The sequence below is a fragment of the Misgurnus anguillicaudatus genome, chromosome 24 (assembly GCF_027580225.2).
Source record: "Misgurnus anguillicaudatus chromosome 24, ASM2758022v2, whole genome shotgun sequence".
NCBI classification, from domain to species: domain Eukaryota; kingdom Metazoa; phylum Chordata; class Actinopteri; order Cypriniformes; family Cobitidae; genus Misgurnus; species Misgurnus anguillicaudatus.
Genome location: NC_073360.2, coordinates 39,028,469 through 39,052,830, shown reverse-complemented (window position 1 = coordinate 39,052,830; position 24,362 = coordinate 39,028,469). Strand labels below are relative to the sequence as shown.

General features: G+C 37.9%; 2 protein-coding genes across 2 annotated transcripts in view; one reads left to right on the top strand and one right to left on the bottom strand.

Moving 5' to 3' along the window:
- Positions 1 to 24,362, top strand: part of LOC141361709 (NACHT, LRR and PYD domains-containing protein 14-like) — a 273,710-nt gene that overhangs the window by 49,049 nt on the left and 200,299 nt on the right. The window contains exons 7-9 of the mRNA XM_073863400.1: positions 493 to 666; positions 1,158 to 1,316; positions 2,392 to 2,559. Of these exons, the coding sequence (XP_073719501.1) occupies positions 493 to 666; positions 1,158 to 1,316; positions 2,392 to 2,559 (501 nt within the window). The remainder of the gene's footprint in view (positions 1 to 492; positions 667 to 1,157; positions 1,317 to 2,391; positions 2,560 to 24,362) is intronic.
- On the bottom strand, positions 20,751 to 23,248 carry LOC141361499 (uncharacterized). The gene is made up of 2 exons (XM_073862960.1): positions 22,771 to 23,248; positions 20,751 to 22,674 (listed from the first exon to the last, which is right to left on the bottom strand). Exons 1-2 carry the CDS (start codon positions 22,981 to 22,983, stop codon positions 21,775 to 21,777), a joined length of 1,113 nt encoding a protein of 370 aa, XP_073719061.1. The 5' UTR covers positions 22,984 to 23,248; the 3' UTR covers positions 20,751 to 21,774.

Here is a 24,362-nt window from a genome sequence, read left to right as displayed (position 1 = left end):
ATTGATTCCCATTATGAGAGCAGTACCCTGTAGCACAGTTGGTTCCCATGGGGTGTGTGGAGGGGTTTGGGTTGTCTTGTGCCTTTGTTACCTTTTTCAACCCTGATGAGATGGCATCCCTGGATCTAATGCTCATTTAGGCCAACCCAGGTAGAGTGAGTTATAGGGCTGCACAATAAATCGCATGTGTTTGTCACGCGCATCACGGCAGTAATGCCGGTTCCTTGATTAGTATTAAATCGCCATCAGCTGTTTTCAGATGGCGCGACATTAACTGCACAGAGGCGTAGTTCCCTGACAATTTGGGCCATATCGCATACATATCGCAGGCGATACGTCCGCGATAATTAATGCGAAATTGCCCTGATATCAAATCATAGAGTAATCAAAAACAACCTCAAGGTTTCTGACACAATCATGTACGTTTAGAGAAAAAGGACCAAGGCTTATGTGATTCCAAACTCACGTATTGGTTTCTTCTTTTGTTTACAGGTTGTATGATTGCGATATCACAGATGAAGGTTGTGTTGCTCTGTCTTCAGCTCTGAGATCAAACCCATCACATCTGAGAGGACTGAATCTGTCTTGCAATAAACTCACAGATTCAGGAGTGAAGCAGATCTCCGATGTAATAGAAGATTCTCACTGTACACTGCAGAAATTGGGGTAAAGTCTCTTACATTTACAAATGGTTCCTTAAAGATGTTTTACATTAGAATCTGAAAAATAGAAACAGTAAAATGAAAATAAATATTTAACGTAAAATGTATGGAAACTAAGAGGTTGAATTTGTAGATTTTTTTATTGTTCAAAAAGTTATTTTGTTCATTAAATATTGTTTCAAAATAATTGTTTGTTATTTTTTTATTAAATATCGTATAAACCTGAAATAATCTTGATAAACTATATATTTTGGTGGAAAACTCTAAGAATGTAGTTTTCATTTTTCAAAATCTTTTTACGATAATTGGATTTTGCTCCTAGACCAAAGAATGCCAGAGTTATATTAATTTGAAGATGCACATCATCTTTTCATCCCCACACTCAAAATGTAGGGGGGTGACAGTTAATAAAAATATTTTGAGTTTTATGATGATTCCTGCCGATTTGTGTGTTGTGAACTGTGAGAGTGATGTGTGTGTCTCTTTTCTCTACAGGTTGTGGGATTTTAATATCACAGAAGAAGCTCGTTTTGATCTGACTTCAAAGCCCTTTACAGCAAAACTGATTCTGTCTTATAATAATCTTGGAGATTCAGAAGTGAAGCTGATCTCTGATGAACTGAAGAAACCTGACTGTAAAGTGGAGGAACTGGAGTAAGATCATCTCTAATAAGGACTTAAGAGTTAAATGTGATATTTGTAGTATAGCTTGTTTTGTAATTATATTATAAACTCAACTGATGGTTTAATGACACAATTACAGCTCAAACTATCAGGTTCAGTGGGTTTGAGGGCTCTACACCAAAAGAAAACTATAACCTAATTTTAAGATCCTCATTTACCCCCTCATAAAGAAGAATATGATGAATGCTTAGCAATATAATACAGCCCTTACCACACTCATATCATTATAGTTGTGTGATAAACCACCTGAATTAACTCTATATGCATTTGTTGCACGTCATTATGCACAAATGCCCTTTCTAAATATATTAATGTATTTAAATTAGTCAAAGATATTCAATATGCTGATCTTAATACTGCTGCTAGTAAATACAACCAGTAGTTAGGTTGTAATTGATTTGTTGCATTACATACATTATTTTATTAAACTATATATACAATAGTTATATCCAGTGTTATCCAGCATATTGTAATGAGATTCATTCATTCATTCAAACCTTTATTTAACTAGGATAAAAAATGAGTGATGAGTGGTTTTATACATACATTCTTTACATATTACTTGCCTTCTTGTCTTCAGTTTTCTTGACCTGATACCTTTATTCCTATACCTTTCTTATACCTGTAGCTTTATATCTGTAATGTTGGTATTCATTTATAAGTTATTCCGCTCTCTCTCTATCTCTCATGTATGCAATGTCTAATGACCCTGCACCTTCTTGTGGCTAAATCTTTTTTTAATTTCAAGTTCACGCGGGCTGCGTAAACCATTGGTAGATTACTAATCTATTTAGGGCACCTTGTTTTATTAATTAATTTAACGATATTTGATGCCAATATATCGATTCTCATATCGCCAGATACAGACAACGATACATCGCCATAACAATGTATTTTCCCACCCGTAATTACTATTGATATCTTATGATTTATAATGAACTGTAAAATAATAAATAATGAATAAACTAACAAAAGAAAATCAATGTTGATCTAATGTGTGTGTTGTAATCTTAGAGAGTGAAGTGTTTGTCTCTGTTCTCTACAGGTTAAGGAAGTGTAATATCACAGATTGTGTTGCTCTGACTTCAGCTCTGACATCAAACCCATCACACCTGACACATCTGGATCTGTGTGAAAATAATCTTGGAGATTCAGGAGTAAAGCTGATCTCTGATGTACTGAGGAATCCTGACTGTAAACTGCAGATACTGAGGTGAGATCATCTCTCTAAAAGCCACACATGTACTGAGGCTTAAGCACTATTCGGACGGGATTAGTTTTCCAAACGACGTTTGAGTTTCAACGTGTCCCCCAGGACGTCTGTGATTTTATGTACCGATTCGGGCGGGATTAAAATGATGCAGGCTATTCCAGAGATGGGAGTGTGTGTTTCATGCATTTGGGCGTTGCAGTAGCACGTGCTCTGGATACGCGTGATTATAATGTTTAATATTTTGCTTTAAATGTAAAATTATGACAGAACATGTAATTTATTAATTTAATTTTAAGAAATCAAAATAAAATATACAAATCCTACTAAAGTAACGTTAGCCTACATGTTTTATATAACTGTCTGCTTATAATAAACACAAAGAAATGAAGAAATAATGATTAATAAAAATGTCTTATCTTTATTAATTAACATTACCATTCCTGAGCTGAACAACTTTGAACGGAGTTTCTTATAATGTTAATGACATTACATAGGCCAGTATTAACAGTGTATGATATTCAGATCTTCTTGATTTAATTATTTTATTTTGCCGAATGCGAAAAAAGATTCATATCTGAATGAATAGGTCTCAGGAAATACAATATACTCGCATTATTAAGACCTTACGGCAGATCACGTTGGCCAAAACACGACAAGAACCACGTTTTCAAAAGATATTGCGGCCAAACACAGACATTTGCATTCGGACGGGATTAAATTTCTCAGAGGACCTCTGAGTTCGGCGAAAAACAGTAGGTAAATTGCTCTGGAATTCTTACGGAGGTCGTCAGAGAAAAACACAGACATGGCCGATTCGGACGGGATTAAAAACACAGAGGACCTCTGAGAAGCACGATTTTATCAGAGGTCCCCATGTAATACTAATCCCGTCCGAATAGGGCTTTAGTTAAATTTGGTGTAAAGGGCTCATTGTACAAATGCATAGGGTAGCATTGATGCTAAACCGGCTTGAACTGCTTCAAGCCAGTTGCCGATCAGTCTGAGAAGACCCGCATAACGTCGAACAGACCTACTGTGTTTAATTTCGGTTTGCGGAGCACTTTAGTTTCAGAAACCATTCTGTGGCTCTGAGAAGTGCTTTTTTTAATGTTCCACCTCAAGAAAGCAAGTGAATGCTTCTTCTAGCCCTTCCATATTTGAAAAAGAAAAACGCCAAAATTACAGGAAATTACAAATTTTTCTTGTATTTTTACAGCTGGTCTATTAGCACATGATTAGTATTACCTAAGGTAATTTCTTCTGACCTTTTTACAGAGCGTAAACGTTGCCATAATCTTTACTAAAGAAGCTCTGAGAAAATCATTGAGAAGCTCTGAGAAAAATTTACCAAACACCTCTATGTAAAACTAATCCTGTCCGAATAGTACTTACAGTGGCAAGAAAAGTATGTGAACCCCTAGGAATAAACTTGTTTTCCACAGTGATTTGCCATAAAATGTGATCTGATCCTCATCTAGGTCACAACAAGAGACACAAGAAGCTGCAAACACACAACAATTCTAGTTTCTGGTGTCTTTTTTTAAAACAAAATTTAAAATTTTTTTCTTTCTTTCTTTCTTTCTTTCTTTCTTTTTATTTTGAACAACAAAAGAATAAAAATAACAAATTTAAAATAAAATAAAATATGAAAATACAATAATTGAAGATACAATAATTGTATTACCACATGAAACAAAACAAAATATCCTTTTACTTCATGTGTCCGAAAAGGAGCGGGATGAAGCAAAAGCTTGTTTTTTCCCACCCCTTAAAGAGCCATTCAAAATTCTATTATATTTCAAATATTTTCTATCTAGTCTATATCTTCATATTATAATAACAACTAAATCCCCCTATTTTAAAATACAAACCAAATTTACCTTTTATTCCAAACAACCCATCACCCATTAAACTTAATAATCAATCTTTTGACCCGCCCTTACAATCAATCCTGTTCATCCTCATATCCTTGTAGTAGCTTGTTTTTATACATCTTTTTAAACTGTTTAAAGTTTGTACAATATTTAAACCCCTGCTCCAAATTATTCCACAACCTCACCCCACATATAGTCATGCACATACTTTTTAGAATAGTTCTTATGTTGATCTTTTTAAAGTTTAATTAATCTCTCAAATTATACCCACCCTGCCTCTCCATAAACATGTGCTGTACATTTTCTGGAAGTAAATTATTTCTTGCTTTAAACATAAATTGTACCGTCTTAAATTTAACCAAATCAATAAATTTTAATATATTTGATTTCAAGAATAGTGAGTTTGTATGTTCAAGATATCATACCTTACTTATGATTCTGATTGCTCTCTTTTGTAATGTGCATAACGATTGTAGGTTGGTTTTGTAAATATTTCCCCAGATTTCCACACAATAACTTAAATATGGTACAATGAGTGTATTATACAGAATATGCAATGATTTATTATCCAGAATATATCTTGCTTTATTTAATATTGCTATAGTCTTTACCAATTTTGCTTTGATGTGTTTTATATGTGGTTTCCAGCTAATTTTGTGGTCTAAAATGACACCTAGAAATTTAATTTCATCTACTCGTTCTATATCAATATTATCAATTTTAAGTTTTACTTCAGGTTTAGTATACTTTCCAAATAACATAATCTTTGTTTTAGCTATATTTAATGATAATTTATTTACATCAAACCACCGTTTTAATTTAATAATTTATTTTGTTATCGCCTCCATAAGCTGCTGAAAATTGTTCCCCATACAAAGAATATTTGTATCATCAGCAAACAAAATTAATTTAAAAATATTTGATACTCTACATATATCATTAATGTAAATAATAAAAAGTTTTGGGCCCAGGACCAATCCCTGTGGTACTCCACATGTCATGTCCATAAATATAGATTTTTGATCACTGATTTCCACAAATTGTTGCCTGCTTCTCAAATAGCTACTTACCCAACTCAATCCGACTCCTCTGATCCCATACCTCTCTAATTTCTGTAATAAAATGTCATGATTTATGATGTCAAATGCTTTCTTTAAATCTATAAATATTCCTAACACATATTTTTTAGTATCTATACAATTTGTTATTTCCTCAATTAATTCCATTAAAGCCAAAGATGTTGATTTATTTGACCAGAATCCATATTGACTCCCTACTAGCAATTTATGTGTTTCAGTGAAGTCATCCAATCTTTCTTTAAACAGTTTTTCTAGGATTTTGGAGAATTGGGGCAGTATAGAAACAGGCCTATAATTTGTGAAAAGGTGTTTATCCCCAGTTTTATATACTGGTATTACTTTTGCCACTTTCATTTTATTTGGAAATTTACCATGTTGAAAAGACAAATTAGCTATATGGGTTTATGGCTCTGAAATTTCCTCAATTACTTTTTTTACTATGATCATATCAATATTACTCCAGTCCACAGAAGATTTGTTTTTACAATTTCTTACAATATCTATTATCTCTTATCTTTCCACTGCTCTAAGAAAAATCGAGCTAGGGTGTCTATTCCAATTAGCTACATCCACCCCATCAGTACTTTCTGAATCATTAATTTCTTTTGCCAGATTTGGTCCCACGTTTACAAAAAAATTATTGAAACCATTAACCACATCTTCTTTTTTGCTTATTATCTTATCTTTATCAAAAAAATATTCCGGAAAACTTATATTTTTAGTTTTTTTTCATTTCTAATTATACTATTTAGGATATTCCATAAACCTTTCGTATTATTTTTATTACTCTCTAATATGTTATTATAATATTCTTTCTTACACCTCCTCATAATACCAATTAATTTATTCTTGTACTTTTTATATTTATTTTCTACTTCTGGGGTACGGTATTTAATAAATTGTCTATAGAGTGTGTTTCCCTTTCAGTCGGTCACTACGACGTCACGTCGTGATCGACGAATTGGGAACCGTTCCGCGGGTGACCTATCTACTTCGAGAAACTATAAAAACGCCAATGAACTTGGCATGCAGGTATTTGCATAATGCCGGAGCCGCCCCGCCAGGTGCGTATATAAGCCGCAGGTGCACAATACCAAATTAGCTTTTATTGCTTCGAAGCCGGCAGACATCTGCTCTCGAGAAGCGTATATTGATCTTCGTAGATCCCTGCTCTTGGAGGAAAATCTCAGCTTGCTGAAGTTGGTTGGGCGAAGACACCTCAGCGGAGGCTCGCAGTGTTTCTCCACCCTTTTTCTCTCTCTATCTCTTTCTCTTTAGGATTTGAGTTCGAGTGAGTGCGTTGCCTCTCCTGTGTGTTTCACCAGCTTGCACAAAGAGTGATTTCTAAAAGAGCAGCACGTTTGAGCTTTGTGTCTTTTTAAAGACAGCCACTCTTTCATGTCACGGTCGGGTGCGTCTTTTTAAAGATGGCATTTTGCCCGTGCTCAGTTTCTGGATGCGGTGTGTTCATCGCTCCCCGGGATGGCCACTAGCGTTGTCTTTCGTGTCTGGGGCTCCAGCATGCAGAGGCAGCGTTGCGTGATAGCTCATGCTCCATCTGCGAGGGCATGACTATGGCGGATTTACGGAGACGGGTGTCGTTTCTCCGGGAACGGCCCCCGCCTTCCAAGTTTGGTACTGCTAAGAGCGCAGTTACCAGACTTGCGAAGGATGACCTCCGCATAACGGTGCTGGGTCGGTCTGCTGGTTCGTCCAGTAGCTCCCAGCGCCCTGATCCGTCGCCAGCGGAGGTCCTGTGGAGACGAGTGGCCCGTGTTCTACGGTGTCCTCGCGCTCTGTCGAGCCTCCACCTGACGCGATGTCCACCGTAACGTCGGAGGGGGGGTTGTCAGCCTCGGACGTCGATCCGGATCCGCTCCCGCCTTCGGGTCGGGTTGCGGGTCCTGCGTTCGACCCCGAGATGGCAGCCATGCTCGCTCGGGCGGCGGCGGCGGCGGTCGGCTTGGAGTGGACTGAACCTCCCCCACCCGAACCGTCCCGCCTCGATGATTGGTACATCGGGGGTGGCAGGGCTTCTCAGTCCTCGCCCCCGGTGCCTTTCTTCCCCGAGGTGCATGAGGAGCTGACGCGGTCGTTGAAAACCCCGTTTTCCGCCCGGAACCGGCCGTATCAGCCCTCACCCCTCACCTCTCACGAGGGTGGAGATGCCAAAGGGTACACTGGTATCCCGTCAGTGGAGCGGGCGGTCGCGATGCAGTTGTGTCCGGCCGGTGTCGCTTCCTCCCGGCGGGACCAGCCTACTCTCCCCTCACGGGCCTGTAAGCAGTCTTCGGCGCTGACCGGTGCTGCTTACAAGGCTTGTGGGGAGGCAGCCTCTGCCCTGCATGCCATGGCATTGCTGCAAGTCCACCAGGCTAAAGCTCTGAGGGGCTTGCACGAGGCGGGTCACGACTCGGCGGAGTTTTCCGAACTCCGTGCGGCTACTGATCTGGCGCTTCGTGCGACCAAGGTCACCGCACGCGTCGTCGGGCGTGCGATGTCTATCCTGGTAGTCCTGGAACGCCATCTCTGGCTGTTTCTGGCGGACATGAAGGATGCTGATAAGACCCGGCTCCTGAATGCTCCGGTTTCCCAGACCGGCCTGTTCGGCGAGACGTTCGAGGAGTTTGCCCAGCAATTCTCCGCGGCCAAGAAGCAGACTGAGGCCAACGCTCAGATCATGCCACGTCGGAAGCGTCCTGCGCCTGCCCCGTCCACGTCGGCACCTCAGCCTGCTCCTCGCCGAGGGCGTCCTGCGGCGGCCGCCTCCGTTCCTCCCCGGGGCTCTTCTAAGAAGCGAGGAACCGGTCGTCAGCAGCCCGCCCCGCCTGCTCAGCCCGCTTCGAAGGGTGGAAAGAGGAGATCGAAGCGGCCCTGAGACGGGCGACCCAGAGATGGATGGGATCGCTCTTCGGGAGATGGTGAAGGCACCGCTCCCCCCACCGGAGGAGGGCCGGTTGGGGAATCTTTTGTTTCATTTTTCTGTTCCGCCGACTTTTCAGTCGGCACCCACAATTTCACAGAAAGAGCGAATTCCACTTCCATCTCTAGGTCTTCAGATGAGCGGCGGAGACACGAGCGGGCTCATAACCCCCCCTCGTTCTCCGACTCATCAGAGGAGAACGAGAGCGACGCACGGGCTCATAACCCCACCGCGCTCTCCAACTTCTCAGACGGTAGGAGACAGCTACGGGCTCATAACCCATCGTCTTCCTCCGCCTTCGCCAGAGGGTGCATCGAGTGGTGTGAGGTGTCAGAGCCTCCCTTACTCACCCACCCAGCAACGGACTCAGGTGAGTGTTATCACACACAACCCTGCTGTCGGTGCGGCCAATACGCACACACCGGCGATCACCTCCGTTGCGCCCGCCGCGGGTACACCGATCGTGCCTTTAGTCCCTCTCGCACGGTGTCAGGGCGTGGGTACAGCTTCCCAGCCCGTCACTGAAACAATTTCAGAAGCTTTTGGGGCATATGGCAGCAGCTGCAGCTGTGACACCACTCGGACTGCTGCATATGCGACCGCTTCAGCATTGGCTACACGACCGAGTCCCGAGGAGAGCGTGGCTGCGCGGCATTCACCGTGTTATCATTACACCTGCGTGTCGTCGCACTTTCAGTCCGTGGTCAGACCGTGCGTTTCTCTGAGCCGGTGTGCCTCTGAGACAGGTCTCCAGGCATGCAATAGTATGCACAGATGCTTCGGACACGGGGTGGGGGGCCACGTACGATGGGCTTGCGGCTTCGAGGGTCTGGACGACACCCCAGCTGCATTGGCACATAAACTGCCGGGAAATGTGGGCTGTATATCTTGCGCTCGTCCGTTTCAGCAACGAGTTACGGGGCAAAGATGTATTAGTTCGCACAGACAACACTGCGACCGTGGCGTACATCAATCGTCAAGGCGGTTTACGCTCGCGTCACCTGTCGCATCTCGCCCGTCATCTCCTCACTTGGAGTCAGAAGAATTTGAGGTCACGCTCAACGTAGAGGCGGATGCGCTCTCTCGGGCTGCGCGTCCCGGCGAATGGCGGCTCCACCCCATTGCGGTTCAGCAGATTTGGAGACGTTTCGGCAAAGCTCAGATAGATCTGTTTGCTTCCCCAGAGATGACCCATTGTCGCCTGTTCTATTCACTAGCCGACGACTCGCTCGGCGTGGATGCATTGGCACACAGCTGGCCGCAAAACATGTGCAAATACACGTTCCCTCCGGTGAGCCTCATTGCGCAAACCCTATGCAAAATCCGGGAGGACGAGGAGAGCGTGCTGTTGGTGGCACCGTATTGGACAACCAGGAGTTGGTTTCCAGAACTCTCTCTCCTCGCGACAGCCCCTCCTTGGAAGATTCCCCTGAGGAAGGACCTTCTTTCTCAACAAGAGGGCACATTATGGCACCCGCGACCCGACCTGTGGAACCTCCATGTGTGGTCTCTGGACGGGGCACGGAGGATTTGAGTGATTTACCGCAAGAGGTATCTAACACTATTGCTGCTGCGCGAGCGCCGTCTACGAGAAAGGCTTACGCGCTTAAATGGAACCTGTTTGTCGACTGGTGTTCTTCCCAAAGTGAAAACCCCCGAGAATGCCCGATTAGTGTTGTGCTTTTGTATCTTCAGCGTCGTTTGGAGAATAGGCTGTCACCATCCACTATTAAAGTCGATATCGCTGCGATATCAGCTCACCATTCACCCGTAAACGGTAGGACAGTGGGTCAGCACGACCTGGTCATTAGATTTCTTAGAGGCGCTCGAAGACTGAATCCTTTGCGTCCTCCCTCTATTCCTCCTTGGGACCTGTCCTTGGTGCTGAAATCACTCCAGGAAGCCCCATTTGAGCCTCTGCATAGTGTGATTGTTAAATTTCTTACTATGAAGACATTGACTCTCCTTGCTTTGGCTTCTGTAAAGAGGATAGGGGATATTCATGCATTTTCGGTCGACGATTCGTGCCTTCAGTTCCAGCGTAACATGTTGTGGATTTTTTAGTGATTATGAAAAATAATTTTCAGCAGAGGGTTCCATTGCCAAAAGATGACTTTATTGCATACAACAATAAGGCCGAGTTGGTGGCCAAGCAACTAAAGAGTCTTTTTCAGAATGCAACCTAATATACAGTTCTCTAAAAGTTGAAACCCCTCCCATGTAGTTGTTTTTAGCATGTTTTTATGTTTGACAGGTGTTGTGACTTCATTCCTTTCAAATGTCAGCCTATGCATTTTTAGCTCTGCTCTCAGTTACCATATTTTAAACCCTGCATACATTGCAGTCTTTACGACTGCTAGTCTTCAGCTTACAAGCTTGAGACATATACATACTTGCAAAACACATTTGAATCTGAGTACCATGTTCACCAAAGATATAGTTCTGAATTAAAAAATCTTCTTCATTCCACCCTTTGAGACTTTCACAAGTCTCACCCAAAGTGCAACTTCATAATCCAGTTCAATTAAGTTAAGCTAATTAATGGCCCAACTAAGCCATCTTTCCCTTACCAATGACTTAATCATGCTGCCGCACTTTGTTGTGGAACAAACATCTTCTCCTTGGAGAAGGAAAAGAACCTGCTCCCTAAGTTAACATACCATTCAAGCATGGGCCATATGATGTTATTGTAGTGGTTAAATCAGAACTTATAAAAATATTCATATTCATCATAAGAGTGGAAATGAGTCAAAACCTTTTCACTACTTATTATTTTCATTATCTTTTTCTGATGTAGTATTACCATTTTTTTTTTTACTTTTGCAAAACCCATTTTTGATGCACCTTGTAATGTCCTATATGAAGTAACTTTTCATCTTGACATTTCAACATTAACATTTGTTTCAAAATAGGAAGTACACAGTAAAATAACAATCCATCCAATTAAAATTGCAAATTCTTAACCTCTGATAATTTGCATCATTTACCTTATACCTTTGATAATATTCATCCTTTAACCTATACCTTTAATCATTTGCATCATTTAACCTATAAATTATTTGACATACCAAAATATATCTTTGATAATTTGACAAACCAATCACCCAATTTTCCTAATTTTAAATCACACCAATTCCAGATTAAGATTCTTTCTTCCTGTATTTGTTGCATTTTCTATCCTAAACTCTTAAGCTTATTAATAGCTTCAATGAATACCTATTTTGATGTTGTATTGTTAGCATAACATTAATCTCCATACAGTAAAACTATACCCCTTTGTAGTATCTCATTGTTTTTCTAAGATTGTTAAAACATCATTAGTTAAAGTTAATAAACCTTTGTTGATTATAGTAGATATAACTTAGTAATTCTAGATTAAATCAATATTTATTCTAACCATGATTTTATCTCATCTCTTGCTTAAATTGGAACATATAAATAGGAATATATACCAAACCAATTTAGGGATAAACTATTTTAGTTTTATCATTTGTTTTCTCTGTTTTTTGTTCAATATACTTCAATATAATCATGATGATTTCTTAAATTAACCTTAGTCTTGTACATATATATTTCTTCTCTAATTGCAAAACCACCATAAGTTATCATTTCCCATCAAATCAAAATTAAACCAAAAGAATTCTGCTAACATTACTGTTTGATCTTCATATGTCCAGTGCTATGATCTGATTCCCACATTCTTTTTACTGTATACTGGCATTGTCCACCCTTTCCATACCTAAAGCCAAAATTATTAAGGATGTATAATAGCTTTTGGAATTTTATATTTGATTTGTTCAAGTTCTATGTTATAGAATATTCCCTTTAAATATCCCTCATCTTTAGTTCCCTAAAGTTTACTGTAGCATTCATAATCTTTAGTATTTTTTTTTCCTATTCTGCCTTTTTTCTATTTTAATGCTTTTTTTACTTTCCAAAATTGAGACTATTTACCAAAATATGCCCTATAAAATGGATATTTAAACCAGAATTTGTCAATTTGTTAAATTGAACACCCCTATAATATCATGTTGACTTTTGATTATTATTACCTCTCATAATTCAGAGCATAATAAGCAATTGTTCATACCACTTTCTCTTAGCTTTGAAAATTACCCATTTGTACTATTCATTATGTTTTTAGTTGTTTCCCAGAAAATGTCCAAAATATATTTTTTCCTTCCGTTGACGTCCTTTTCTTCTTTTGATGTCCTTGTCTACTTGTTGTTTTGGTTTTTTTTTAGTATTCAATCTAGATTTTGTTCCTCCTGAGATTATTGTAGAATAAATTCTCACTGGTGTCCTCGCTGAAGTGTGACTGATCCTTGCTGATAGGTGAAAAGTTAATTGAAGAGAAGTTTGATTATTGACTGCAGTCGTGTGAATTTACCATATGTTGCTGATAATTGTCAAACTGGTTATTAGCATTATTTTTCAATTTCCATGGCTAATTCCTTGAAGTTTTCCTTGTGTGTCCTTTACACATTACCAGCAACTTTGTCCCTGTGTATTGCTTGTGAACTCCACTGCTTTGCACTCATTGCTTGTTGCTCCTGAAAGTCTCTCCTCCTTTACATCTTTTTCTTAACTTTGTTGTTGTTGCTTGATATGCCCTGAGTGGTCATTGCTTAGTTCTTTATCTGTTTGTAGACTTGAATTGCTTGTCATTTTTCTGTTGTTGTCTTCTGTATCATGTCTTTTATTATTTTCTTTTCCTCAGCTCTCCTCTTCATTTTTGTGTTTAAGTTCTCCTCTGCTCCTCAGCCCTCCTTTTGCTCCTCAGCCCTCCTTTTCTGTATCATGTTTTTGTTGTCTTCCTCTCCGACTGGTATATTCGGAATGCTGTGCAATGGCTCAGATGACATCAGATGTGCTCCTTCCCCCTGGCCTGCTGTTAGAGCTGCTCTCCCGGGTCCTTGTTTTATGTCACTCTCTCCTGAAGACCCTCAGATACACTAGATCCCATGGCATAATATGGCATTTTATCTCCATCTCCTCATCAGGCTCCTTTTCTTTTTCCTGCACAGAAATAGCTTATGCATACAGTTAGTTTTATCACATAAGATCTCATCTTTATTTGTAATTGTTCCAAAAGCTCCATCTGCAGTCGTTCCAGAGGCTGTCCTTTTTTGGGGATGAATTTTTGTTATCACATATAGTATAGAGCAGACATTGGTATTGTCATTGTTATTGTCATTGGTATTGGAATTGGTCGACCAATAAGCATTCCATGCAGTGTTAGTTTAAGTCTTTCACTCGTTATTGCAAGAGACAAAGCATCCAGTCAGTTCAGTTTCATGCTTTCCCATGTTTTGCTGAGTTTAACCTTGAAGGGATGGTATCCTTTTTATGATTAAGGATGGTAAACACTATGGTAATTTTAGTTTTTCCTTTATTCTTTACTGTTGCAGTATTCGCTTTGTAGTTTTTAATGAATGCTGATCCATTATCTAAAAGTATTCCTAATAGTGTTTTAAATTTAGGGATTACTTCTTCTATCATTTTTATCTTTATTTTTTTTTTGCACTAGCTTTACCTGTTGAACAGAAATTTAACCAGTATTGCACTTAAATATTCAGACAATTTCTCAAATATGGAGAATAATACCCATTTTTTCTCTTTTTAATATTTAATATTAATTTGTTATTTTATATCTCTGTTTTTAATTTGAAATTAAAATCACCCATCTGGAAAGGTAACATTTTACTGTATTATAGAATGATTTATCCCCAATGTGTACATTAGATGTCTTGAATGTCTGTCTTTGTCCCCCTTTGGGTACCACAAAATGTTCATAACATCCTGCTTGTTCTTCTTCTCTTCTATCTTCTAATTAAGGCTTTTATATTAACACTAAGCAAAACTTCTGTGTGGCTTTCTGAGGCTTCTTTAGCCTCCCAATCTGCTGTGTTGTTCCCTGTGATAAAATATCATTAATTTTTATATAAGTTTAATATTTTATGATTGCCATTTACTTTGATAATGTTTAATGCAGAAATTAAACCCCACTTATTCAGTACATTGATTATGTATACCCTCATTCTTTTGAAAGCCTCTTTGTTCCCATACCGAATTGGATATTGTTTAGTTTCCCAAAAAACAAACAAATATTTTTTCTGTTTGAAAACTCAAATATATAAAGCAAATATCAATTACAGTATTTGTCATCTGGGAAAACATTTGTTAGCAATGTAAATGTGGATATCAACTGTTTAGTCTTACAATATCATTAATTGGATACTTCAATTAGTACTTTGTTCTCTACATCCTTTAACAATTAATACTTCTTCTTAATCTTGCATGTTGTTATCATCTGCATTTATTGTTTTTATGAAAACTATTTCCTGACAAATGATTGACTATAACATATAATTCTAATGTGATTCTTAAACATTATGGAGATCCACTGGCTTTATATAGTTTTTTTTTTTTTTTCATCATATCCCATAAATCCTTTTCTTCACAATCTTTTCCAGTATACAAGAGACCTGTGGAAATAAGTCAGTTACATTAAGTCATTATTCTATTAACTGATTTTCAACCATACTCTTTACTACTTCTTGTTTACCTTCCTCTGATGTTATATCAATTTCTTGTCATATAATTTATTTTGCCACTTTTTAAGTTGAATATCTTTCTCATGATCATATTATAATACAATAAAATTCCCACTTTGATAACTTTGCATTAGAAATTTGTGCTTCAATACATTTTCCAATTTATTCATTGTTTGTTGTACATCACTATTTATTATAAATTTGCTTTGATTCAGTTAATATCACTTTAATATCATGTCTTACTTACTTTATATCTATATTCCCTATACCCTTCTGGAAAACACAAATTCCAATGGCTTAACCCAAATTATGCATATTTTGTTTAACAAGTAAACAGTAAACAGGAGTGTGATTTTGATATGAGAATAGATATGGTCATGGTTTTGTTTATTGTGTATAGACATACATTGAATTACCACTACTTGTCCAGAGAATCATATTATTAACAACTCTTCTGGACCTTAAAATGGACTTTGAAAGGCTGCTGTCACCCTCCCCCCTTCACCCACAGAACTGGTACATGGACATAGCGAAAGTCTCTCTTAGCGTGGCCAGGCTTTTTGTAGTCCTCAGCATGTTTTCTTTGTCTCTCCCAGTTCAAGTTGTTTTCTTTCTGGGATGGTGATGCTGCAAAGTCATTTATGATGGGTACAGGATTCTGGCTTTTTGGAGGAATTGCTGAAAGTAGCTGAACACAAGAGTCATCACTGTTATTCACTTTGCATTTCAAAACAGTGTGGTCATTCTAGGGTCTCCTTCTGGATTTCCCTCAGTCTCTTTTTTATTGTCTCTGAACAAAACTGGATTCTCTGTGTCTCCCAGTTTTCTCTTTGTGCTTTTAGAGTCCAAGCAGTGGCTGCCACACTGCTATGATATGTTCAAAAATAGTCCCTCCTCATGTAACGTTAGTCCACAGGTCAAAGGTTTCTTTCATTTCTCCATTGCCACAACTTAGTCCTTTTCCCAACCCCATGAATGCTTGAGGGTAAGTGATCAGCCTCCCAAGGTCCTTAATACCTTTATTAAATTAAGAAATTGTAAGGCCAATAGCCTAAGCCATCATTTATCTTTTTCCCCATATCCACATTACTCCATCAGATGACACCTCCTCTTTACTCTCCCTCTCTACTCTCTTCTAATTTTACTTCATTAATTCTTTCTAATGTTTTTCCTATTTTTATTTCTTATTTTTCATTTATCTCTTTTTACCTCATCTTTTTTCACCCCTGTGTGTAAACAATGCCTTTTGTCTTTTTACTCTACACTCTTTACTCTCATATTCTTCCTGATAATAATTTAAATTTCTTTAATTTAGTATCTTTCCTCATTTTTAAGCTTTACTCCCAAACCTGTTTAATTTTCATATTCTATAACTACTGATCATTTCATTTACATTTTACCTATAATTTCCACAGTGCCCTTGAGTACTGGAAATCAACCTTCTACAGTATGCATGATAAATATAGAGTAACATTTAACACACTTTCTTTTTGTTCCATTATCAACTTCCTTTAACATTCTATCATATATATCTCCTTTATTCATGAATAATGCCAATGCTTTTTTCTTCAAATCCATCCTTCTTTTCTTTCTTTTGATTTAATATAGGTTTATTTACAATATCCATTTCTTTACACATTGCAACATCAAATGTGCCCTTCATGACAATTTCTTAGACACATTCTTTATCAGATTTCTGCCCAATAGATATTTCCACAAGAATAACAACTATGACTTTACTCTACACCTGTTACTTCTCCATTCACTCTTTTCTATCATATTTAGCAATTTTTTTTAACTTTTTAACATTAGAAAATTAACAAATAAAAACACTTTTATACCATTTAACTTTCAAGCTAAGTAAACATCAAGCTTACCATGTTCTCTCCAATATTACTTTTTCTACACTGCAAATGTTTTTCAAGCAGTTCCTTCTTAATTAATGTTTCTCCCTTCAATTCAATTTGTTTTATTTGTCAGGTAATACTATTTTTTCCCTTTACAATAGTCTTAAACACAAATATTTTTCATTGGATTAAGATATAAAATATAGATGTAAAAACCTCCTTTCAACCTATATATACCATTTACCTATAATTTTACCTATAATCTTTTATTACTTTATTATATAAATAATATATTATTATTATTTTACTTATATTAACCGGTATTTCACTTCACTGCTAGCTCTTTCATCCACAGCACTCAGTCAGGCCTGCACTCACTATTTATAACATACACCCAGTCATTCACACTTTAAACATGACACCACTTGTTTTTCACTGTTGAGGATCCTTACCACATTTAATAATACAAACTTATTATCATGAATTAGGTCGGTATATACAGAATAATATTTTATTTGTTCAGACCTCTATTATATAAACATATATATAAAGAGCTGTTTTCATAAAAAATAATTCTGCCCTTGCAGACCCCTATCCACTTTATAACACTTTTGTTTCATGCTCTGTTTATTTATTTTTTATCCATACACTCTAAAATATGCAGCATTTATGTTAAATCAACATATACATTTTTTTGTTACCCTAACCTAACAAAGTAACACATTAATGGCTTGAAAAACCAAAGTACTTTTCCTTTTGCTATCATTATTTTACAGTGTATCCGCTTATTTCATAAGCATTTTTAATAGTCTGTTCCAGTCTACCTGTATCCGTCAAGGCCCTCTTACAGAGTAAACACAGATTATTTAATTTTATCTTATTTTTTTTTCCATAAGCATTTTTAATATTCTGTTCCAGTCTTCCTGTATCCGTCAAGGCCCTCTTACAGAGTAAACACAGATTATTTAATTTTATCTTATTTTTTTTCATACACTGTAAATAATATGCAGTATTGATGTCAAATCAACATATGCTTAAATACTTAACCTAACAAATTGAAACATGGATTTGCTTCCAAAACCACGTTACTTTTTCTTTATACAAATTATTTTATTCGTCAAAGGCCCTTCGTCAAAGGCCTTTTATATGTTTAAAAATAAACACAGATTATATATTTCATTGCCCCTCAGCAATTTAACTTTTTATTGCCCCTTAGCAATATAACAATCTGTTCCAGGTTAATGCTAAAACAAGGCTTACTTAGCAAAACCACAGATTACACCCGAGCTCAGGCTGTTTAATCCCTTCTTCATCATAAAAATATCACACCATGCATCAAAATCCTTGGAAATGGAACCCTTTTTATCTTATATTAATCTTAGTTCTTATATTGGAAGAGCATTGTGAAAGTCTTTTCACCATGAGCCTACCCAGATGAGCAACACAACAGTACACCAGTAAATAAGCAAAAACTGCTCACCTGGTCCTGTGTATGCCGCTCATCCAAACTTAGCCCACAGCGGTCATCCACCTCCATGCTCCTTTCCAGTCCCTGTTCGGGCGCCAAATGTTGTGGATTTTTTAGTGATTATGAAAAATAATTTTCAGCAGAGGGTTCCATTGCCAAAAGATGACTTTATTGCATACAACAATAAGGCTGAGTTGGTGGCCAAGCAACTAAAGAGTCTTTTTCAGAATGCAACCTAATATACAGTTCTCTAAAAGTTGAAACTCCTCCCATGTAGTTGTTTTTAGCATGTTTTTATGTTTGACAGGTGTTGTGACTTCATTCCTTCCAAATGTCAGCCTATGCATTTTTAGCTCTGCTCTCAGTTACCATATTTTAAACCCTGCATACATTGCAGTCTTTACGACTGCTAGTCTTCAGCTTACAAGCTTGAGACATATACATACTTGCAAAACACATTTGAATCTGAGTACCATGTTCACCAAAGATATAGTTCTGAATTAAAAAATCTTCTTCAAACACTGAGACCCCGGCCCGGCTTTGTGCCCAAAGTTCCCACCACTCCTTTCAGAGATCAGGTGGTGAACCTGCAAGCGCTGCCTTTGGAGGAGGCAGACCCAGCCATGGCTTTGTTATGCCCTGTTCGTGCACTACGTGTGTATATAGACAGGACGTAAAGTTTTAGGACCTCAGACCAGCTCTTTGTGTGTTTCGGTGGTCAGCAGAAAGGGAAAGCTGTCACCAAGCAGAGGATGTCCCATTGGATTGTGGATACTATAGCCCTTGCATATCAAAAGCAGAATGTGCCTTGTCCATTTAATTTACGTGCTCACTCTACATGCAGTGTGGCATCATCTTGGGCACTGGCTCGCGGTTCCTCGCTAACAGATATTTGTAGAGCTGCAGGCTGGGCGACACCTAATACGTTCACAAGATTCTATAGTGTTCGTGTCAAGCCGGTTTCCACTCGGGTTCTTTCTACTAACTAGTTAAGAATGCCGAGGGTCGGCTCGTGTGTCGGCTTGGAGCCTCTATTTTGGTGCTGTACATTTGCACCATTATGGAAGGCCGTCGGGGAAAAAACGTCATAAAAACTGTTTTTGCCTCTCCTCCACCGCCCTGATAGCTGATGTTGCGGAGCATCCGCTGTCAACCTATCACTGTTGTATTCTCTGTAAACCTGTGTTGGCTGGACGTCCACATTTGTCCCCTACGTGGGGTTCATTTGTGTGTATACTCCGTGGGGTTCTAATCCTCCACGTTTTTCCTTAGCAGAGCCTGCTCTGCGTCTCTCTGCATACTATGTTTTTTTCAGAGACTTCTTATGAGCAACCTATTGGTTGTTTCATATATTATGTCATCCATTCAACCTTCTTAGGGGATGGCTTCCGCAGTGTTCTAGCTCCGCTCAGTTTAGACGCTTCCCCAGTTCGCTGCTTCACTATCGTGGGTAAAGGAACAGGTAGTGACTGGCCTTCTGCATTTCGCCTTAGGTTCCGCCCCTTACGTGGAGGGCGGAGGGCTTTTGCAGGCACTGGAAGGGTTCAGCTGCAGTGGCGTTTTGGTAGGGATTCCCAATTCGTCGGTCACGACGTGACGTCGTAGTGACCGACTGAAAGGGAACGTCTCGGTTACGTATGTAACCCTCGTTCCCTGAAGGAAGGGAACGGAGACGTCACGTCCCGTCGCCACAGTTTGCTGTTCCATTGCTGTTTTCAGGCCGGGCACTGTTGCTCGGCTTCTCAGCAATAATATAGCTAATTTGGTATTGTGCACCTGCGGCTTATATACGCACCTGGCGGGGCGGCGCCCGCATTATGCAAATACCTGCATGCCAAGTTCATTGGCGTTTTTATAGTTTCTCGAAGTAGATAGGTCACCCGCGGAGCGGTTCCCAATTCGTCGGTCACGACGTGACGTCTCCGTTCCCTTCCTTCAGGGAACGAGGGTTACAACCTTTTGTGATCCATGGACTATTTGTTTGAGTACGTGTGTTTCTATATTGTTTTACAGGACAGTGTTTATCATATAATGATGCAAAGACATTTAGAAATTGCTTTTATCATGCTTTATCAAATATGCTTTATCAACATCCTCCTCCAATTTTGTTCCAGTAGCTCGTTCTTAAAAGCATTTATACTTTCTGCCGTTCTTACTCTTTTGTATGAAGTGATATAACTGCTATCATTGGATTTCCTATACTTACAGTGATAAACAATAAAAACAGGTTGATGATCACTAATGTCGTTATATAATAGTCCGCTCTCTATATTGTTATCCATAATATTTGTAAATATATTATCAATTAATGTAGCACTATAAGGTGTGATTCTACTGGGTCTACTGACTATTGGATACAAACCCATGCTATACATTATATCAATAAAATCATCTGTTAATTTATGCTTTTTTGGATTTAGTAAATCTATATTTAAGTCTCCACATATAAACTGTTTTACGGTACGAAAATCTGTACCTTTTGCCTATTCTTTCTATTCAGGGTAGGCAAGGATAGTCAAATCTAACAATTATTTCTCTAAGTATATCAATCCCACATTACCTTAAATTAGGTAGAATTCGACAGATTAGATTATACTCACATAATTGTCAGAAGACTTCCCCGTGGTTGATTATTTGAGCTAAATTCACGCAAGCACGCTTCTTCTTGTCTTTTAAAAAAATTATTAATACAATTTAGCTAGTTGCGATTACAAGTTTTGCCGAATTAAAAGGATAAAGAAAAGAAATAAAAATACCAAGTTAACTAAAAGTAATAAGACAAAAAATACAAAGTCTAAAAAGTATTAAGTCTAGAGCACACAAGATATCAGGCTGTCAGACAACGGAGATGCTGGATGTTGCCCTTCCAGATCTGCCTAAGTTCTGCACCAGCATCAATTTATAGGCACGGTCTCGGGTCCGAATGCCAGGAATCATATTCAGGGCCTCATGGCACGCCTTTGATCCTTACGTCTACTGGGAAAGTCCCCTAATATCTTAAATATATGACGAAGTCTCTTTGTCGTTCTTCTCCAAACTCCTCTGCGCTTTCTCCCACGAAGACAGGTCTTTAAATCATGCTTTAAACTGTAATATATCCCTTAAGCTTTGTTCTATCTAATACATGCATCAATCTCTCTACTCTTAATAAACTAGTAAATACAAAACCATATTTGTGTCACTCCTTAAACATGCAATTTAAGAGCTGTCATGCATATACTCCCAACTCAATGATTATAATACTTTACATCAAAGCCACCCTAGGCGTATTAAGTAACATAAAGAGTTTAACATAGTAAAAGGAGTATAAAATAACAAACCACAGGTTTATATTGCTCAGAAGAAATACATATAAAATTAGGTGTATTATTTGGCTTATAAAGGTTGGATAATTTGCATCTTACACAACACCCCCTTCATGCAATATTATACAGCCTTTAAGTTCTCATTTTCAAACATAAGTATGGCTAATATCTTCCAACTCTCCTTTCATATTTTTTCAACATCAAGTACATTTCACCCCTATTAGTAAAAATGTTGTGCTGAGATATACTCAAATAGTTGTTGACCCAGGGAACTTTGCGTATTGGTCTTACCCAATTACTTTCCACTATAATTCCTTTTACTTGATCACCCACTGGCCAATGTTTTACACTTTGCAACACTACGTTCAGATAGCCTCCAAAATTTGCTTTTATAAATTTTCCATCAGTTATCTCATGGTAGCATGCACCAATCAATTCTCCTTCAGAGTTCTGACACAAGAACTGGCGGCTCCTTCCATTGATCTTACATTGTTTACAATTACCAATCAACGGAATCATGGACTCCTGCATTTTACGCACTTCTCCACGAGCCACAGTCATCATTGAAGTCTTCTGGAGAACTGGGGGGGCAGAAGTTGCGACCCTTTCCTTTTTGATGCAATCATCAATGTTTAGCTCTATGAGATAAAAAACTCCATCGAGTTTAACAATCTTCAATGTTTTACTTCTATGAAGCTCATGTACTACAAGGTCTTTGTTATCTTTAGTCCAATCCTTGTGTCCATCAATATCATAATATATTTCCTCAACCTCTGGGTGAAGCCTTTTGAGTATATCTCGGTACCTCAGAAATAACGCAGCATTAGTGCGTTCCATTAGATTAAAAGTTGTCAAGTAATGCTCTGTTGTCTTATCTTTATTAACCCAAGTCATTATTTTAACAGTCTTGAAACAATCTCGACAGAATTGTCCCATACTTAATTCAACTCTTTGCATTACAGGATGCCTGTAGCAAGAGACACATTCATCCTTGTGAACTGCAATCCAATATTCTGTTCCACATCTTGTTAATAATTGACCCCTCACTGTTCTCCTAAGTTCCTAAAATGTTAGACAGAGTACAATTAAGTCTTAACTCATTTGCTTATTTTGCAGATATCACATTGTTATATAAAATAATAATGAAATTGATTTTACCAGTCTCTTAGCCTCATTTACCGCTTCTGCCAATTCCTGATTTTCTAGAAAGTGGTCCGCCATAATCAGACTCTCCTGGTCATTTAACTGTGTTTCAAAAAGGTTCAGTTTAAATATATCAGTGTGTGGCTGAATCACACCAACTCGTCCTTTGAGAGACAATTTATGATCCACATTTGAACTTCTCTGTGTTCTTCTGCTTTTACTCCTCATAGCTGAGAGGAATGTGTTTCATAAATTAACTTCAATACATTCCAATAATCTTAAGCCAACTGCTCAAAACTGCACATATCTCCTATTACAATTTTGACCTTTTAAACAAAAGCATTTTCATGCCATAGCATTAATTTGGTTTTACAACAGTATGGTCTTGATTGTGATCGACTTTGTGTGGTTTTTCTAAGTTTCTTTACGTATTGTATAATATTTTATTCAATCACACTTATTACTTACTTTACCATCATTATTTTTCATTACACCCAATACGTTATACATTTTGCCACTATCCCAACTTTATTCAGATTATCTGGCTTGCGTCTGCTGTGCTTTTACAATTTTGAAATTTGCACCTTCAAAATTAAATCAAACATAGGTGCTTTTATTTAGTCTTATCACTACATATCTTAGTTATCCCTAAGTGTCAATTTAAATAGTATTACTCTTCACTCCTCCTTCTCTCAATATTTTTTATTAACAGTGAGGAAAACAAATACACACATTCAATAAAACAATCAAAACTTTTAGCAGCATTCCAAGGCTATATGCTAAACAAGATTTGTAAGCAATGTTATGTTTACAATCAGTGTCCGCCTTAAATATAAGTAGCAACTGAGGTAGATTAGTCATAAAATAATTTATTTTACTTTATGAACCACCCAACACATACTCAGCAAAAAGCTAAGCTGTGGTGTCTTTAAAACAATCCTCACAACATCTCTGACTGGTTTATGATCTCCAGAGAATGTGTGAAACTTCTCTTTCTTTTTTACCTACTCTTTAACAAATAACATTTTTTTTTTTTGTTATTTAGTTACAAATGTCCAATGGAAATGTTTTATTCAAACATTCTTTTTACCATCATGCATAATGCTCCTGGTGTTTATGTTACATCATTTACATTTATTCATTTAACTGACGCTTTTATCCAAAGCAACTTACAATTGCTATATGTTAGAGGTCGCACGCCTCTGGAGCAACTAGGGATTAAGTGTCTTGCTCAGGGACACAATGGTGTGTCACAGTGGATTCGAACCTAGGTTTCTCAAACCAAAAGCATGTGTCCTATCCACTGCCCCATCATGTCAGTATTTTAACCCAAATTAGTCTAAATACATTTTTAATGTTACTTTTCTAGTCCAAATCATATGTATATACAGTATATATATCCTGCTTGATATATTTGATCTCCAAGATGATAATATGCATTTTATCTTGATAACTCTTTTTAATTATCATGAAAACTTTTTAAAGTTTTCACATCAGCATATATTTTTTTATGTATATACTTTATAACTATTGTACACTGTAGAACATAACCGCCTCAATAAGTTTTGTGTATTTACTGCTTCTATTTAAATCAAACAATCATGGCA

Coding starts and splice junctions, on each gene's coding strand:
- LOC141361499 (XM_073862960.1), bottom strand. CDS start 22,983: ATGAGGAGTAAAAGCAGAAGAACACAGAGAAGTTCAAATGTGGATCAT. Junction 22,675..22,770: donor TAAATGAGGCTAAGAGACTG/GTAAAATCAATT, acceptor CTAACATTTTAG/GAACTTAGGAGAACAGTGAG.